At 39.0% G+C, this 20,012-nt stretch overlaps 1 protein-coding gene across 1 annotated transcript in view; it reads left to right on the forward strand.

Annotated features, from left to right (window-relative positions):
- Positions 1 to 18,171, forward strand: part of znf407 (zinc finger protein 407) — a 198,134-nt gene extending 179,963 nt beyond the window's left edge. The window contains exon 10 of the mRNA XM_077576585.1: positions 16,154 to 18,171. Coding sequence (XP_077432711.1) covers positions 16,154 to 16,983 — 830 coding nt within the window. The 3' untranslated portion in view covers positions 16,984 to 18,171. The remainder of the gene's footprint in view (positions 1 to 16,153) is intronic.
- Positions 18,172 to 20,012: the final 1,841 nt, after the last annotated feature.

The following is a 20,012-nucleotide window of genomic DNA, read 5'->3' on the forward strand; positions in this document are numbered from 1 at the left end:
ACTCGAGCATTCTTATACATTCTACATTCTTTCCTCTTTGTTTTTTCTATCTTACAAGTCAATCGACTTTTTATTTTGAAATTCAGTTGCATCTTGAAGTTATTATGTTCCGATAATTTATTTAATTTGCCTTGATCGACTGCAGATCACAGTGAGGGCCAGTCCTTGGCAACAAAGAGACTGTTCACACTGTAATTACAAGAATGAGGGACATTTCATTTTGATTAGCAAAAAAGCTTTTATTCTCAAGCTCACATCCATAATTAATCATTAAATCATAGGAGAGTGAGTGAGAGGGATACATAGGGAGGCCAAGTGAAAGGAAGATGTAGGGATGGATGGTGGAAGGGGGTAAATGTAGCAATAGAGAGAAAAGGAAGAGACACATAATTATCTGCACAAGTTCAACATCCCAAGTAAATCCACTGAGCCGTCTGACATGGCTAATTAAAGGAGCAATCAAAGGTCCACCTCCCGAGATTTTGAAAAGAAAAAAAATGAGAAAAAGGAAACGGGGTTGAGAAATAGAAAGAATGCTTATTAGGAAAAAAGAGAGAAAGTGATTGTTGTTATCATTCTGTATGTCAAATGTCATTTTTTCCTAGATGAGGTTTTTATATTCATTGTGTTTTTTTGTTCTTCTATGCTTGTATCTGGCCCTATCACACTGATCATTTATGACCTTCATCTGTAAAGAGCAAATCACAAAGATTTACAGCATCAAGGAAATAACTGGCATGTCAACCAGTAGTATTAAATTACTCATATCTGATTTGCTGAAAAATGCATCGTCTGATGGCTTTCAGGGCCAATATCAGTGTTGCTCGTATCCCCTGCCAAAGTAATGACCAAAGACATTTTTTTTTCCCTCATCACTCAGAGGCAAAGTTTGCCTTTCGTTATCATGCAGCATCCTGTTTTGGGGGTAATTTAGTACAATTATTTAGTAAATTTGATATTTTGGGATTTATATAATATATTTGACTCTGCCTTTCCAGACCAATCTTGAGGATGAGCGGTTCAGAAAATGAATGAATGTATATAATACATTTTGAAATTCTTCATCAAAATGATGCGCCCTTCTAAAAGTGCATACTGCATAATGTTCTTGAAGTTGCATCATTTCTTGCTGAACGACAGAACTTCCTCCTGACCACCTGCCCTGGCTCAAGGTCATGGGTGGGTTGATTTACCTTACCACGCCCTTTTGCCATTCCATGTTGCATTCTCTCTTTTTTTTAATTGTTTTTATTTTGCCGTTATAAAAGTACAAAGGAAGAAAAGAAAGTGTAGATTACTGAACAAAAATATAAACCTAACTTTCCAAAAGCCATCTCCCATCAAATACTTTCCAACTCCAAAGAAAATAAGAAAAATAAAGGAGACTACTAAGCTACTTTATATAATTTAAACATTTGTACAATCCTATTTGAACAAATTTTCAATTTTTTTCATTAAAAAACAAACAAAAAACTGTCTTAACCAAAGACTATCTTGACAAGAGAAATATAATTCATCACAACACAAAAACTAACAAACATAACCAACAAATACCCCAAAAACAAACACAAACCAAAAAACAATCTGACAGACAAGCTAAACCAAGGTCTCTGTAAACAAAGCAAATATAATTCATCACAACACACAAAAAACAGACATCACAGACATGAGTAAAAAAACTCCAGACACACTTGTTGGGAAGAGAAACATACATATTCACATAGGCCTACATATACACACATACACATATCCTAACCACTCCACACTCACACACAAACACAATATAGTCCATGTTGCTTTCTCATTGCATGTTTTCAAAAATACCTGGGTGAGAGTTGTCCAGGTAACTCACCAAATACGTAAGAAAGTCTTTGTAGGGTGTTATGTACAACTCTGCAGATCTTCTCCATTCTATATTACTCAATTGATGCAGAAAACATCTCCTAAGTTGTTGTATTCTTTTGTAATTGTGTTTCTTTTTTTTCTAGACCTTCTGACTTGACCCTGAGGGGGCTAGAGTTAGAGTTATTGTAGACTAGATTATACTGTGTCATCCACTGTCAGCAGAAAAAGAGCTGACCCCCTGACCACTGTTACTGCGTGTTTGTGCTTCCAAGCCCGCCCCCCAACCCTCTTGAGTGCTTTGCACCTCAATTGGTAGACTGCAATATTTCTTTGCCTAGTTTTTTTTTTTTTTTTTTTTTTTCTTAGCTTAATTTTTATGTACTTAGAGTTGAGTTTGTTTCACCACCATTGGTTATTTATGTGAGATAGAGATGAAAACATCAGCCCATCTATGTAAATGTCATTTGGTTGTCTATATGAGCCCGATGTTTGACTAGTAATAGTTCCGTTCCAGTCAGCTAGGAACTCACCTGTGACTCTGAGCAGTATAAGTTGTAGAAAATGTGACATCACTGAATGGACTTTGGATTCTGTAACATTTTCCATGACATTAGCTTGTGATTCCTTGAAATTATTTTTCAATTCACGATTGAAGCCAATACATGAATTTGTAAACATTGCAAATACAACACCAGTAGCAATCAAATCAATATTAAGACATTAAAACCATAAAGCACTTTTCAGAGCTGTCAAATTTTGCAGATTATCCATATTTTGCTGTAGAAACCACTCAGCACCAATTCATTACAACAGCAAAAAACAGCATCCTACTGTACGCTGTCAGGCTGATACATGAATGAGTGTGATTAAATTATATCTACTCCACTTTGAGCAGCTGCAACTGGCTAGCAAACATGACTAAACACGATGCATAGCCGCAGGTTCACTTTGCATTCAGTGTCAACACAGCACAAGTCACTAATCACCACCTCCATTGCAGCAAATAAACTTTTTTTTATTTCTGACTAGTATCATTATCATGAAACGAGGATGGGGACAAAGATGTAGAAGCCATCAAAAGTGCTAAGCAATCATGATATGAGACACTGAAATAAGCGATATGTCACATACTGTAGGTCTGGCTGTACCCGAGCTTTAGCTGTGAGTAACCAATTTTGAACAGTAAGATAAGAGGCAAATGAATACATATCTGGAGAAAAAATACAAAATAATGCAACACAGCTTCATAAGAGGAAATTAGTATGTCACCACGTCACCTGAGAGGATGGGCCTATGTGGTTAAAGGCCATCCATTTTCTGAATTAATATAATAAATATATATATGATAAAAGATAAAATTACTGTTATTAGTCCTACAAGGTGAAAATTGGCATCATTTCACCAGCAGCAGTTGATGCAGGAAATGGGAAATGCATGCAAGAAGTACATGTGCTAGTTAGAAACCACATTTTATCCATGCTTAAACTTTCTAATCAAATTTGTCAACAGTGTTTGTTTGCTTTGTTTGAGATTTTGACTTTTGAGATCTGATTATTCAGATTGCTTTCTTTGCTACAGTTGAAATATACTGTAATTGGTCTAAAGGTTCATTCATCCATAAATACAGTACATTTCATGATGGCAAACTGATACTCAGGTTGAACTGCATGCTCTATTACAAGGTTGATGCAATAAATACATTACAATTACAAATATTGAAGCCATAAAATATTAACAATTAGTGTTATAAAGTAATGATTATGTTGTGCAATTGAACAGTATGCTTTTTTTTATCCTATTACCCTACATAATACACTGCAATAACTGTCCCGCGGTAATGTTCTTAACAAAATGTAAAGAATATGAAAACTTTTTAAAAAATTGTTATGGAAGTGAACTTCTATAGGTTGGCAGCTTTGCTTATTTATTACTTAACACTTGAGTTGTCGTTGAATCAAATTGAATTGTGAGATCGCTGTACTGACTTTAACTGTGTGGGTGTTGCAGGCCAGAAGGCCCTCTGTCAGCCTGTGCCCTCCTCTTCTGCTTGTTCGTCCTTGCAGTGGCTTGAGTGAATCTCCATCTCTCTGCCCTGTCCACCTGGTGTCAATCTGGCTACTGTATAATTGGTTGTTTTTTGGTCGACCAGCCTGTCCTTCCTGGTGTTGATTCATGGCATTTGTAAAGGTGACAGTAGCGGTTGTCTCTACCAGACAAAGTACAGCCATCACTAGCTGGACCTCAACTGACCCTCTACATTTTACACACACACACACAAAAGAAACATACATGCATGTCTGCCTGAGGCCTCATGGTGTTGAGAGAGTCAGTTAAGGTCACCAAATACACATCTTGACCAAAGAACCATAAATACACTCCATTAAAAGGAATAATAAATACATGCATGGTTGAGGAGTTCTTTGTTTGCAGGTTCAGTCAATACATACAGGCTAAACAAAGTAGTGTAAAGCATATGCATAGACAAAAGTTGTGTCAAATATTCACCCTTAACAAAAATAAGAATTTAAAATTTGAATTCACACTGTCATATATATTAATACATACATAGATACATAACAGTACATATTGTTGATTATTACCTCTATGTCAGTGTCATTTAAAACTAAGCATTAACCCCTTTGTGAGCCATTTTTTTAATAACAATTGTTATTATTGTTATTGTTATTATGTTGTTAATATGTTTTCTAATAAATGTATGCTTACAAACGTATTGCATGTTTTAGCCAGAACATTCACATGATACATTCACATATATTAATGACAGAATAGTCTTAATAATACTAAATAAAAAATAATGACACAATAACTAAAATAAATCAAGCTAGATGAATAAAATAAAACTAACAATGAATATAGATTGCCACAATGCTATTGTTCTTAGGTGACCTGGACACATCCCGAACTGATACTTGATCTGTTTAACAATTTCACCTTCAAAATAACCTGCACCAGTGAGACACAGTTACACCGCTGATCTGTAAAACTCCCCCACAAATAACAGCCATATGTGTGTCAGGTTCAGAGGTCTCCATCTTGCTTTTTTTTAACTACGCTGCCTTCATATCTATAATTGAAGATAATCGCTTGATAAACGGATTGGGCAGATCTCTGTGTTATTCCACTCTGACCTTTCATGGTGCTGCCACCATTGACCTTGTAACAGATTTTGACCGTGTTTTATTGTCCTCTCGTGTTATGGTTTGATACGGTAGTCTTGTGTTCACTGGCAATGTTGGCAATTTAGCTTTATTTATTTATTTTTCAACATGTGTTTTGGGTTCCAGGTGCAGGTTAAAGTGTACCTGTGGTGCTGAGTAAGAGAAATACAGTATATGCTTTATCAAGGAAAAACAGCATCCAAACAAATTTTTTTTGTTACACTGGTTGTAATAAAGCAAGCTTATAGAAGCTCTCGGAACTTATTTGTGGTGACACCATGACAGCTATAATGCGTAGCCATACTTGCCTGCAAGGAGCGAAGTGGTGACGTCACCACGTTGAAAGCCGTCTTTGCTCCCCCAATTCAACTCGGCATTTCTTTTTCTTGACAAATCTGAGTCATTTTCACAACTCTCCAGAGTCAGTACTGATGGAAGGTCCTTCAATCTGTCACTGACGACGATGGTTTGCTGACAAAGTTTGGTAGCGCATGTAAGTAATCAGCTCCCGGATGCGAGCCGGAAGTCTGTGTCAGGTCAGGTTATATCCTTTCTGTTTAAATAAATAATAATAATTAAATATCCCAGACTAGATGACAGACTTTCATCCATAGGGAAGCGATCTGGCGTATTACTCAATAGTAACATAACAAATGTGTGTGAATGACAGCTTGTCACCGTGGTGACATCACATCCCAACATTGCTACACACATTCAAATTAACCAATGGAATTATTTTGGGCAAATACAAGACCAGACACAAAAATTGGATATTTATCAAACTTTCCAATATTGCTGCATTTCTTTCCCCATCAATGCCTGAAAATGTGGCGCCAAAGATACACTTTAACCTAAACTTTGCTCTGAGCGGATGTGTGTTACAGCAAGTGTAATTGGTTGTATGTGCACGCACTGGTGTCTCAGTGTTAAGGTTAATTTCTGTAACTGCTGGTAAGTGCTGTCTGACCACTCCCTTGGTGGCCTCTCTGAGTTTAAGTAATGCCACTTAGAGGCCCCGGGCCCTCGCTTCTGGCCAGCCCATTGATCCACTGATCAATAATTGGAGCATACACCCAATAGGGATGCAAACACACCAACTTAAAGAGTACCAAAAGCATAATCTACGAACTCAGCATTCATTTCACAAACAGTTAATTTCCCCTATAAGTCGTGTGATGATGAAAATGATTACATTGACACCTTTTTTTTCATAACAATTTCACAGTAACTGACTAAATATTGCTCCTTGATGACAAAATCTTGACACGATGTGTGCGAGATTTTGTTGGTGAGACGAGACTTGACGAAAATGTTCGAGGTTGTTTTGTTTGACAGGCCCACCTGACGCCGATTGTTCAAAAGGAAGCTGGAATGTATGACAGTCATCAACATAGTCGGTTTGCCAGTGGTTCTTACCCTGAGTTCGATGGAACCCCAGGGGTTAAGTGAGTAAGTCTCAGGGGTTTGGCAGAGGTCAAGACTCACACCCGACTCATGATTTGCGATGACACACCTGGGTTCCATCTTAAGAAAACAGCAACAGCGGTTTTTAGTGCTCTAGAGCAGGGGTGGGCAAACTTGATCCTCGAGGGCCGGAGACCTGCAGGTTTTGGAGGTTTCCCTCTTCCAACACAAGCAGACTTATGCAGAGCTTGCTGATGGCCTGATCATATGTCAGCTGTGTTGGAGAAAGGAAACATCCAAAACCTGCAGGACTCCGGCCCTTGAGGACTGAGTATGCCCACCCCTACTCTAGAGAGTTGTTGAGTGATGGGAGTCAGCGTCCTAACTGCATGTTTTGCAATGCCAAGTTGAGCAATTAATTGTAATTCAGCACAACTAGCTATCTAGCAAAAGTAAACAAACTCTTCCTTATATATATATATATATATATATATATATATATATATATATTCCATGAAAAGGCTTCTCTCCCTGATTTGAAGAAAACAAAACAAAAAACACAGCTTTTTTTTCTATAAAGTGAATGAATGTACATAGGATACTGGTGGGGTTCAGTACTTCCAACAAGGTTAACGACTGCTCTGTACATTAGTAACCGATAAGGGCTTTCGTAGCCAACCATTGTTCAGTTCAAAGGTGGTTAGAACAATTCCTCTTAACATATTGTAGTATCTAGTGTGGATCACGGAGATGTTAGTCAGTGAACTTACATTTATTGACAACAAAAACACAGATACTGTATGGCTGATGCTAAAACAAAAAGTAAGACACAAGGAGGTTTTACACTTTACAGTAGTTTGCTATATGATGATGCTCATGTTCATGATGCGTTCAAGAACTCTGAAATACAGTAACAGCACTCACATGATGTCTTCGCCACAACTCCTCAACAGCATCACACAACAATAAAACACTCATAACCCAGTTTGTTGCAAGATCTTATACATATAGTGTTATTTGACAATCATCTTGTCATAAATTTCCTATTAAGGTTCAAGTTTTCCACATAACACCTGGCGCAAATGGGCTGCTAGCTAGCTCCAGACGAAAGCCTGTTGTGTTAACATTAGTGGTGAAAGGGATCACAAAAGTTACGGTTCGGATCGAATCACTGATTTGAGTCGCAGCTCGGATCGTTTTGTTTGTGTGAATGTTTTTTTTTTGTTTTTTTTTTAAATAATGAAAAGACCTCAACGTGCAGTTTAAGGCACATTCCCCTTCTTTAAACATGAAGAGTGAATTACAAAGTAGCCTTGGTCCAGAATATTTAAAGAGAATTAAAGTAAGCCATGTACCAGATGTCAAACTTTCTTACAAACCGGCAGCCAGACACTTGTTGGTCATGCTAACAGCTAGCTGCTAGCCACTTACGTCGGAGACTTCTGCCGGATCATACAATGGCGGCGCAATTAATTAGCGGTTTCTTAGCGTCCTAAATTTTGAAATTGAGTTCAGGATAGCGTTGTGTTGATGTTGGTCGCAATTAGGCCTACAATGTCAATCAACCACGATAAAGAGGCGTCTGAAAGGGAAGTCAAGCTAGCCATCACACCACGACGTGGTCCAACTTCAAAATAAAAGTGTACTAAGGCTATTTGCATTGCCGTCAATGTAATACTGTATTTGGTAAACGTTATTTTAAAGTTAAGCTTGGCGTGTTACGTTGAGTAAGTTTCAGCTTCCTTGACATGTCAGAATGGTATCGACTGTAAATGCGCACTTTGTTTTTGTTTTCATAATATTATTTTGTGCTTGTCGTTAAAGGCAATTATATTTTCCTAATGTGGTACTATTTTGTCAAAATTATGAAATTGTTTTAAAGTCTTATTGAATGAATATGTAATAATAATTTAAATATATATATATTTATTTTTTTAACTAAAACTGGACTAAAACATATAGAGATGACTAAAATATGACTTAAGTCTAATAAGTATTTTTGTCCAAACGACAAAGACTGTTTAACACTAAAATGGCTGCCTAAAACAGCACTGCCAATTGGGGCTGCTTTTGTAAAAAGTAAATAAATATGTATTTTTTTAAATGATTCTTATTATTAGCCAGTGTTCCCAGTAACAGTTTCCCTCAACATTTTTGTGATTGAAAGTCAAAACGACATCATCAACTGTCTCTGCTCCTACTTTTCTTCCTCTCAGCAAGCCTCCATCTTATTTCACATCTCAGTCAATGAAGCAGCCTTCTTTGCTTTCTCGCTCATCCTCTCTAGTACTTCCATTTAAAGGAATCAGTCACTTAGAACACTCAGAACACATATTAAACAGGCATCAACCACTTGCCAGGGCCAAATCATGCTGTTCAAATGTTGTTCTTCCACCGGGAGCGCAGGACAGCGCAAGAGATGGGATGTGCAACATTAACTTGATTCACGGCTGTGGCGACTGAGTGACACTCCATAAACCTCAGCATGCCGCCACTGGGACCTGACAACAGCACCCCATGGCTAATGTGACACACACTCACTCGCAACGCATAGCATAACCTCACCACCCCCATGGCACCACATAAGTACGCCCACAACCACATGCAGGCACTTCTTGTACTAATGGAGACATGAACTCATATCCATCCGCCTGAACATTTTACAGACATGTAGACGATGTACAGTAATGTGAGATTCATATTCATAAACAAATGAAAGTACAAAAGATGTATTGTTTATTGAGTATATATTGAAAAGTTCCTGTTGGGTATGGTAATTGCACAGCCTCTGGGGTATCCTCACCAACCAACCAGTCAATTCGCTTCAAGCATGTTGGCATTGGCAATTGGACTACAGTAATTTCTGGACTACAAGCCGCACCTGACTATAAGCCGCGCTAGCTGAATTTGGGGAATACTACAGATATAAGCCTCATCCGACTGTAAGCCGCAGGTCTTTTTAATGTTACCGCACTGGGTTCCTGCTACTTTATTTTCCATAATGGGGGTTCAACAAGGTTTCCGGATGTTCTAGTTCACCTCAAATTAAAACCATTTATGTTTGTCATGCTGGAAAAGTAAGAGGTCTTCAGAAAAGCAAAGAATTGTCCAAAATGCCTTCAACTAAGATGAAGAATTGAGATTAATTGGTGTGGAAGAAAAATGGTGAGGAAACAAAGAAATAAATTATTAGCGTGTTTTGGAATTTTAGGAACTATACTTACTATAAAGTAAGGCTGGTTATTTCCAACATCCTCATGATACAATGTGCACGTGTATTTTTTGTACGTTTTAGCAGTGCTTCCAGTTTACCGCCAGCGCCGTGCTGTGCCTGGTCTAAATGTGTGCACACTACACAGCAAGGAGCAGCTTTCAAAGACGCGCCGGGAAAATTCCCGAATGAATGCGCAATATCGATTCTGACGCCTCCATTTATTGATATGTGTATTGTAAAGGTGCCTGCAACGATGTATTAGTGTAGCAATTTTTTGAGCACCCCCCCCCCACTGTAAAGACCTTCACCACACTTATCCCAAAAAACACAAAACACTTTAAGACCAGGCCATGCTGATATGTTAGAATAAAGGTGTCGTCCATTTTTACAGACGGTGCTTTGTAGTCGTCAGTGGTAAGACTTTTATTTTTTTTTACTCTTTGTTTGGTCAGTTAAAAATGGTATACTTTGTATGTAACTGCTGCCAGACAGACTGTCTCTGTCTGGCAGCAGTTACTCTGTTATCCTCTTTCAGATACACACCATCATCTTGGTTCTTTTTTAACTACATACATATGATATGGCACAATGATTGACATGACAATCAAATCGTCTCTTCAGCATGTATTTACTCCCAAGTAGTCATCTTAACTTTTTGACTGCCAAAAATGTTAAATAATGTTTAGTAAAATCCTACGGAGGTGCGCCAAAGACGTTAAAAGACGTTCACCAAGTTTTTTTGGGGGGAAACGGGTGGAGGAAAGCCTTGGCCAGCTGTCCTGAAAGTATCAAGCAGATCTCGTTAGTATAATGCCTATTTTTGGCCCCTAGATGGCAACGATGACTCTCTTTGGACAAGATTGGGTAGGCGTCAGTAGAAGACGTGAGGCGGAGCTAGAGTGTTGAGGGGACAATGGCTGAGGAAGCCATAATGGCGACCGGTGGCAAGCAGCTCACGCTTGAGCATTTTTTTCAAAGACGAAAAGCATCGACCAATGCTAAAGAGCACATTGATGACGACGACGATGATGATGATGGTGACTCCGAGGTTGACGCCGAAGTTGGAAGCGTTGACGCGGCGGCTATGATCACGTCATAAAGCCTCACCGGCTAGTGATGCTAACGCCGGAAAACGCGGAGCACAACCGAGCACTTCTGCTCAGGCGGACGTTCAATCGGACGACGAAGAGTGCCCCGAGTCCAATGCATATTCATCGGAGGAGTGGGTACAGTCTGATCACGGAGCCAGACGTAACACCGCCGTAACGTCACCGTATCATGATCCTGAGAGTAGACTTGATGGCAACATGGCCAAACACACACTGCAGTATATACTTGCTATTCTCCGGGAAAAAAAGGGCCGGCAAGAAAGTGTAGCGTCTGCACGCTAAGGGGCCATCGCAGTAAAACTAATCTGTTGTACAAATCCTGCTGCGTCGCCTTGCACACAGGGGAGTGTTACAAAAAGAAAAACTGTATTTGAAACATTCACACAATTGTAAATAGTACCACGGTTGCACACATTTGTAAATAGTTTGCCAAATTGTTTTGTCAAATTGTTACACTGTTGAATGTAAATAAACATATTTTGCTATCAAAAAACACTTTTTCATTGTTGGTGGTAGTGTTTTACAGAAGTAAAGCACTGTTTAAGTGTTTGTGGCATCATTCATGGAAAAAAAAAGTGTCAAATTCACTAGAGTGCATGAAATAATATCGTTTCACAAAAAGCTTGATTTCTCCGTTTTTTGTTTCAAAACAGCATTTGGGTGAAACTAACCATTTTCTATTGTTGATTACTGGAAAACGGAATAAGGTAGAAACAAACTTTTTTTTCTGATGAAAGATGAGAGTTCAATCTTTCATTTGGGAGTATGTGTGTTTCCATAGTCCAAACACAAAATTTTGTGTGGACCTTGAAAGATCAGTTAAAATGCTTAAATCGGCTGGCACTGACAGCATCCCTTTTCTGAAAACGTCTGGCAGTCAAAGAGTTAATGAATTTAAGAGTATGACATGCACACAATCAGAATTGCATTTTACATGACACATTTAACGTAATCTGTGTCTTATAGTAAGTTAAGCGATCAGATATAAAACTGAAATACAATTGTGTAGCGCACAGTACAAACCTCCACAATAGACTAAGCATCCTAATTTATATCACTACCAAAATGTGCACCTTAAGACTAAATAAGATGTCTGACTATGCACTTCATATTGCTTTCACCAAGAGGTTTGTATTATCCAAAGAGGGAAAATGCCTCAAATAATGCAATGCAAACAAAAGTTTAGATAAAACACCAACAGCAAATATTACGGTCAGTGTTTCATTAAGATGATTTCAAACTAGCGTATTTGTTTTGTTTTTTATTTTTCTCTTGTGTGTCATGATACTGAATTTAAGTCATTGAATTCCAAAGCAAAGTCACATTTGTACAAACAAATGTGACTTTTAAGATCACTTTGTCACCTTTGGTGCTAGACATGAAATGTCTGGGAGAGATAAGTACATCAGTGATGGATGATTTTGTCCCACCATACACTAAAGAGATCTTTGTGATGTCATCTGAGCTTTAAATACTGGACCTCGAAAATGTCAACATCAGCTGAGCCATACATTAAAAAAATAATAATAATTAACGTGAAAGCTGTTTAACTTCTTCCTTTTTAAAAGGGTTTTTTTTTTGCTGGTGGCTGTCATAGAAGGTGAAATGTGCTCTTTCCTTCCCTCATAAAAATAAATGTATCCATTCTGAAAAGTTTTAGTAGACATGAGCAGTCTCCCTTTTTCACTATTACTCCTACTAGATATATAAGTTTTTTTAAATGAAAAGATTAGTGCATTTGTGTCAAACCCAGGCATTACTGATCATGATGTTCAAACAATGGCATTTTAACACCGTACCCATCACCTTGGTAACACCATGGCAACCTGAAATCCAAGCGGGCACCACATGGCTCAATTAGTACCAGCTGTGTCTTGCTACATTTTTTCTGGCTGTATTGTATCTTCCTATTCTGAGTCATATCAAGAATTAAGTCACACGAATATCATTATTTGAAACACAGCTGCCCCTGGCCACGACTGAAATTTAGATTTCAAGAAAAATCCATATTTATCAAACATGCGGATGCCTGTCGTACGCACATCAGTAAATCGTGTGCTGATGAATCCCACCTGTTCTTGGGCCGCACCATCGTCCTTTTGTGCACAGGGATGCATTGCAGCATCATAGAGTGTGCACGTCAAGTGATTGCTCCGACGCGTTGACATGTTGCTGAAACATACTTCATCCCACCCTCGATTATCGGTTTATCCGTTTGCCCCGGGCGTCCAGCGATCGAGCGGCATGCGCACATCGTCGTTCAAATTAGAGAATGAATGAATCGTGCCTTAATTTTTCCAGCCCACTTACATTTCAGATGTGTGCTTTGATTGAATGAAATAATTTCCTGTTCATGGAGCTGAATTTGTTGTGTTATTGTTTTCATTGAATTAATCTAGGACTCGAAATTTTTGGACACTCCTTCATTTTGGCTTGCTGGTGATAGTGTTAATTTCATCAACAAAAACTAAACAAAAATAATTTTTGTCAACACACATTTTTCACTGGACTAAAACTAGACTAGATTAGACTAAAACCCTCACTAACTCATTCACTGCCATTGATGGCTATAGACGTCAAAAATTAATTTACACTATTTCTATTAGTTTCGCATTTTTTTCCACTTTTTTCAACAAGAATATGAAAACCTAGGGGGGAAAAATAATTGTACATTTAGAACCGATATAAAATATGTGATTAATCTTGAGTTAACTAGTAAAGTAATTTGATTAATTACAATTAAAAATGTTAATCGCCTGATGCCCCTAATTAAAAAAAAAAAAGAAAGAAAAGATTATTAAAAATCAGGGGCGTCAGATGATTACATTTTTTAATTGTAATTAATCGCATGACTTCAATAATTAACTCACGATTAATCAAAAATGTTATATCTGTTCTAAATGTACAATTAAAAAATCTAGGTTTTCATACTCTTGTCAACAAAAGTGGAAAAAATGTGAAACTAATAGAAATGGTTAAAATGATTTTTTTTACGTCTATAGTCAATAATGGCAGTGAATGAGTTAATAAACAATAACTGGGACAAAATCAGTATGCATTTTCGTTGACTAATGAAGGCGAGACGAAAATGTATTTCACTTAATAAAAATTGGACAAAAATTGAAACAAGATGAAAATGATTTTGTCAAATCTTGCCTCTGCAAATCGGTCACTGTTACACTGTCATGTGGCATACCCCCTTTCAAATCTGCAGCTAGCGAGTGCAACATGCACAAACACATGGGACAGACAGGAGGTGGATTCACGGTGAAAGGTTAAAAAAAAAAAGGAAATTATAATTATAATGTAACATTAATACAACAGCTATAACATTCCAACAATAATGTTAATTCGACTGCTAACTAATGCTGGCTAATTTACAAGCTCTCGCAGCATGGCGCTATAGTAGCCAGTTGTTGATATAATTGTGTCAAGTTGTTTTTTTATCAAAAAGATGAGAACATTTTATGTGAAATAGTTGTACAGTATATCTTAAATGTTCAACATTATCTGCTGACAAAAATATACAAGGGTAAAATGATTGTCCTGACTAAAATTTGACTAAAACGTTGACAATTTTTGTTGACTAAAATTAGACAAATAAAATTATGTTTTTTTAGACTAAAAGACTAAAATGCTAGATTTATAGTTGACTAAAATTGACTAAATAAAAACGGAATGAGGTAGACTAACTCTGTTAAAAACTAACAAGAGTGATAGAAACTGGACTAAAACTGAGACAAAATTTAAATATTGTGGATACAATTAATACTAGCTGGTGATATCTATATCGCCCTTCTATCTGTTGTTTCACTGTTCTATACCGTAAGGTTTTGTGCGTACGCACGGTCAGGGCTGTGCGTAAATTTGCGGACATCGTTACACACAAGTCCAAATTCGTAAATCCCACACTTTGCATTTGTATGCACGTTTTACGTACGCTTCTTAAATGGTGTCCGACACTTTAGCCAATACCGCCCTGTGCCGTCAACAGGAATTGGTGTCAAACGTTCAGAATGCGAGTCCGAAGGTAGTTTTGGGCAAAATGGTCACCCCCCGAGTTGGATACAAATGGATTAAAAAATCTGCTTTATTCATTCATAGGAGGATCATTTGTTGACATTTTTGGTTGAGTAGCAGAAAACATGGCTGGCTGTATAAACACAGCGTATACGAAGAAAGTTAGCGGCCGCTAGTTAAGCACTTTAACGGCCGAAGGGCGGAGGAGGTTTACAGAGAAGCCTAATGTATGTATTGGCGACAAAACTGAAACTATTGAAGAGGCGTGGGATGATGACAAAATTTGGTCCGACTCACCTGTTTCCTGGCCTGCTTTGGGGTCATTTACTCTTATTTAATACAAAGTCCTGTGCAAAGCTGGGTAATTATTCTTCATTGAAGTGTTCTTTGTGGTGCCAAAGGGAAGGAGGGTCTATCGCATTAGAGTTAAGTTTGTGGAAGTACGTCACTCCAAAACCATCCCCCCAACACACTCAACAATGATTAGTTAGCATGGAGGAATTATGCCAACAAGCTGCACACCTTATTCTTTATTTTTGGGAATGCAGTGACTTTAGTACAGTGACATTTGTCTTGTGATGTGAGAATTGCAATGGCATCTGTTCTCTATTTAACAACTAAATATCTCAGCTTACACAATTATTCTTTTCAAGTCCAGTCTTGGACAAACATGCAGTCATGTTACGTAGCATTAGCATACTAGCATTGTAGCACCTTTAATGCAGCTGTCAGGATAGGACTTAACAACTATAGCTACTGCGTACACAAGTGAGGTCGGCTTTTTCTTTAGCGTTTTCATTTACCGATCCAGGATAGCCCATTTCAAGACAAGGAACAAGTCAGCGTGGTTGTCGATCGCGCTTTGGAACACCTGCATAAAACCGCAAAACAATATGACCCAGCGGATTTTATAATCCACAAACTCGATTTATTATTTCTTTAAATCCTCTCCAAATAACAAACATATAGTCACAAGTCCTTACCGGCAATAAAGTGAGCCTCACAAACCCGTTCGCATCAGTCGTAATCCAGGCTTTGATCGTCAAGCTATACCCTCCCGGCTCGCAGACATTTCTTTCATTTTTCGCGGCCCCTTTTGGTGGGAATTGATGGCACAAGAATGAACCATCTGCTTCTCTTTATCCTCCTCCAAATGTGCAAAACCATCGAACTCCATTTAAAACACGTTTCTTGCCACACAGTTTCCCGTGATGCAACGCGCGAAACATAAACAATACGTCACACAGGAACCTCCTATAAACTAGTGGGAGTTACACCCATCATATTTTTGCTTGTTTGAATGCTTTTGGGCTTGATCTGGGATTAGAATACATGTTAAAAGTCAATGTGGCGGTAATATGCTCCCCCTCCTTTGTTCCCAGGTATCGTCTCCAAAGCTTTTGAGTGCCGTCTTAAAGGCCAGGGGGCTGCTTTTGTCGAGACAGAGTTTGTGGAATCCTCTGTGGACAGGAAGCTCAGCAATGAAGGAGATGGAGATATCCAGCAGGTCATCATCATCCAAGGCTACAGCGATAGCGAAGTTGCCGTCGAGCAGACACTGGAGGAATCTGCAGCCGCCACCCTGCAGACTCTGGCCATGGCGGGCCAGGTGGCGGAGGTGCTACACATCACAGAAGACGGACACGTGGTGGCCTCAGCTAGGGAGGTGGCATCCGCAGGGGCCCAGCTTGCCGAAGGGAGCACCCGTTATGTGGTGCTATCGGCAGGGGAGGCCGCAAACGAGCTGCAGGCCGCAGCTCCGGAAGCAGGCGCAGGCTCTGCAGCCGTGGGAACAAGGCACGTCATGTCCGAGTCGTCCACCGCTCTGGACGCCCTGCTCAGCGTTGTGAGCGAGATGGGCCAACGGGAGAAAATGCACGGAGAGGGGTCCGCCGTCCACGAGGTCTCGGAGGCCCCCGAGGCAGCCGAGCCCGAGCCAAGTGAAGCGCAGCCTGTCGTCAAACAGGAGGACGAGGTGCAGGTCATTAACCAGCCGGGTCCGGAGGAGATGCAGAACCTGCTGCAGCTGGCCGCCTCTCGGATGATAAAGGAAGGTCTGACCCAGGTCATCGTCAACGACGAGGGCACCCACTACATCGTCACCGAGCTGGATGACTGCACCCTGCAGGTGGAGGGAGCCGTGTATGAAGAGGCGGCAGCAATTTGCGTGGGGGAGCAGCAGGCCGAGGGCCGTGACAATGACGCCCCATAATTTGGGAGCAACCACAAATTCATTTTTTAATCCTCTGCAGTTAGGCATTTAGTAGGAAAGAGGATGTTATCAATAACCTGATTTATTTAAGTATTTTACCAGCCCCCACACAAAGTTCAATTGATGCCATGCAACATTTCAGAAAAATTGTTCTATGCTCAATATCATAAATTGTAATTGCTCATCAATAGGGTGTCTGTAGGTCAGGGGTGTCAAACTCATTTTAATATAGGGGCCACTTACACACAAATTTGATCTTGTGATAAAAAAAAAGACTAATCAGTAATAAATGACAGGTCACAATAGTTTTTTTTTTCGTTGGTGCAAATAATTGCAAGTACATTCTGAAAATGTTCCCATTTGTTAGTATCTTATTGCTGAGTAATCTGAAATTTCTACGGAAAAGGATTAGGGCCAGTGAAGAGGGGGAAAAAAAGGTTGGCCAGATTCTGACTTTATTCTCACAATTCTAACTTTAAAGTGAGAATTCTGACTTGATTCTCACAATTCACATTTTAAAGTCAGAAATGTGAGAATAAAGTTAGAATCTTTCAAGTGAGAATTCTGAGAATAAAGTCCGAATTCTCTGACTATATTCTCAGAATTATCACTTTATTCTATTCTGACTTTAATCTCAGAATTGTAAAGTAAGAAATCTGACTTTAATCTCTGGATTCTAAAGTGAGAATTCTGATAATAAAGTCAGAAATCAACCAACGTTTTTTTTTTTCTCTCTTCACTGGCCCTAATCCTCTTACAGAAATGAGTGCAATTTATTTTTTGCTTCAAATCCTGACAAACAGCCCAATTTAATATTAGTGCTCCCTCCAGTGGACAAAATTAACAACAACAGTTATTTTTTAGTGAAAAACTCCCATTAGTGTTCTGGCCCGCGGGCCGTAGGTTTGACACCCCTGCTTTTTAATTTTGCATTGTATGTATTGTTTTTTTCCCCCCTTCTTTATGGTCGAGCTTTGTATTTTTTTTCTTCTCCTTTGTAATTATTAGCTTATGATTAGTTACTAACCACTGTTTTGCATAGTTTGAAAGCTTATGCATCGCTGAGGCTATATTATGGCTACATTATGCAGACGCTATGAAGGCCATTTGCTTATTTGTGAGCTCTCTGTATTCTAAATTTGTTTTTATTTCTACCAATAAAGATTGAAGCCAGTTTGAACAAGTGCATCCATAGCTTTTCATTGTTGTCCTGACACTTTATTGTGGTGTTTGCTGTGATTGTCATGTCATTTCAGCATCAATACGCCAATTACGTTTGCAGCACTGAGAAACCTCCATGCGCATACATGCATTAACTGAGAGCTCCCATCATGCTTTCTGATCACTAACACAGTCATTATCATCACCATTATCATTATCACCACAATGATCACCATCACCCTAATCGCCATCCTCTCTTCCTTTCCCCCATCAGGCCTATTCCCTTCATTGCGTGGAACAAACTCATCGTCCCCCCTCCCCCCCTGCAGTATTTGGCACTGGAGGGAGAATCAATATTCATTTAGGCCGCTACACAGGCCTGTAGTTTCTGATGGAGTGAGTGGGAGAGCAGTATGACGGCTGCGAGCACAATGGCTGACCGCTAAAAGTAGAGGGAGAAAGCACTCACACACTACGAGGGCATCAAAAGATCATCCCTTTAACACAAACACGCACACACTCGGCGAGCGAGGAGGTGGGCTGAGAGAGAAAGTGGTGGACGAGTGGGCAGGAGAAATGAGAGGATTGCAGATGGATGTTGAGAGAGGTGAGGCCACGCACAAGTGGAAGAGCAGGAAAGCCGGCAAACACACACGGAGCCAGCAATTTCACAAAACACCTGTCTGCTTTTTCAGCCGGTCTTCGTCTCCTCTTCTCACACTCATACAGCATTTATAAAGTCACACTTTTCATGCTTTTATTTTCCTCTCCCTCCTTTTTCAGCAAACGCATTTAACAGAGGTCATGCACATCTCTGCCGCCGGAACCAACGTTTCACATCCACAGAGTTGAAGGAATCACATTTGAATGCTCAACAATTGGCGAATATACAACCACACGCTACCTAAATTGCTAAATAAACATATTGTTGTTTGGATTTGTAGAAAGGACTTGAGTTCTGAAGTACTTTTAGTGGGATATTTGCCAAAGGTGGATCATCAACATAAGCTCTGAATTACATATGACTACAAGTTCAAAATGTCAGTGACGAACAACTAAGTCAGTTCAAAAACAAAACGTTTTACTAAATTGTTGTAGACCATTTTTAAACCTGAAATATGGTCACTGAGGTCCAAATGAAAAGAAAAAAAAATCTATGCAGTATGTTAAATTCTGACTTTATTGGGGTTAAAGAAGCCATCCATTTTCTATACCTTATGTCCTCATTAGGCTCGTGAGGAAGCTTGCAAATAATCGATTGTCACATCAAATTAATTAGTAACTGAATAATTGTTTAGGGCCATTGTTAACCTTAGAATTGTCCAAATCATCTGATTTCATTGTCAACAGTAATCCTCTGATCTCAGTAGTCCTGCATGAAAGCACATTGGTTATCTTTTGTGTTGAATCTAGATAAGTATAATAATGATATAATATACAATTATTACGGCGTATTAAGGCCACATAGGGTGGGGCCAATATTCCAAGAAAAAACTTGTGAATTTGCGAGTTTATAAAGTGGCAGATTTGCAAGAAAAAAACTTGGAAATTTACGAGAAATACACGTAGCGTAGCTATAGTCTAATGTGAAGATTCGTGGACACTGTTTATAAAATGAAAAGGCAGGATGGAGACGGATTCATTCTTAATTTAAACTTTACTCATCATACACGGCAGCTAAAGCGACAACACTTCCTTGTCCCATATTAGCTGACTAAACACTAACCAATCAGAAGCTATCATTCTTTAGTTAAATGCAAGTGAAAGACGGATAGCAGCAGATTTGACACATCAACTTAGCTACTTGTACAAAAAAAATACCAAAATGTATGAATGTGTAAATAAGAATTCTGGAAACAGAAATGTAC

This window comes from Vanacampus margaritifer, chromosome 9 (assembly GCF_051991255.1).
Source record: "Vanacampus margaritifer isolate UIUO_Vmar chromosome 9, RoL_Vmar_1.0, whole genome shotgun sequence".
Classification (NCBI taxonomy): Eukaryota; Metazoa; Chordata; class Actinopteri; order Syngnathiformes; family Syngnathidae; genus Vanacampus; species Vanacampus margaritifer.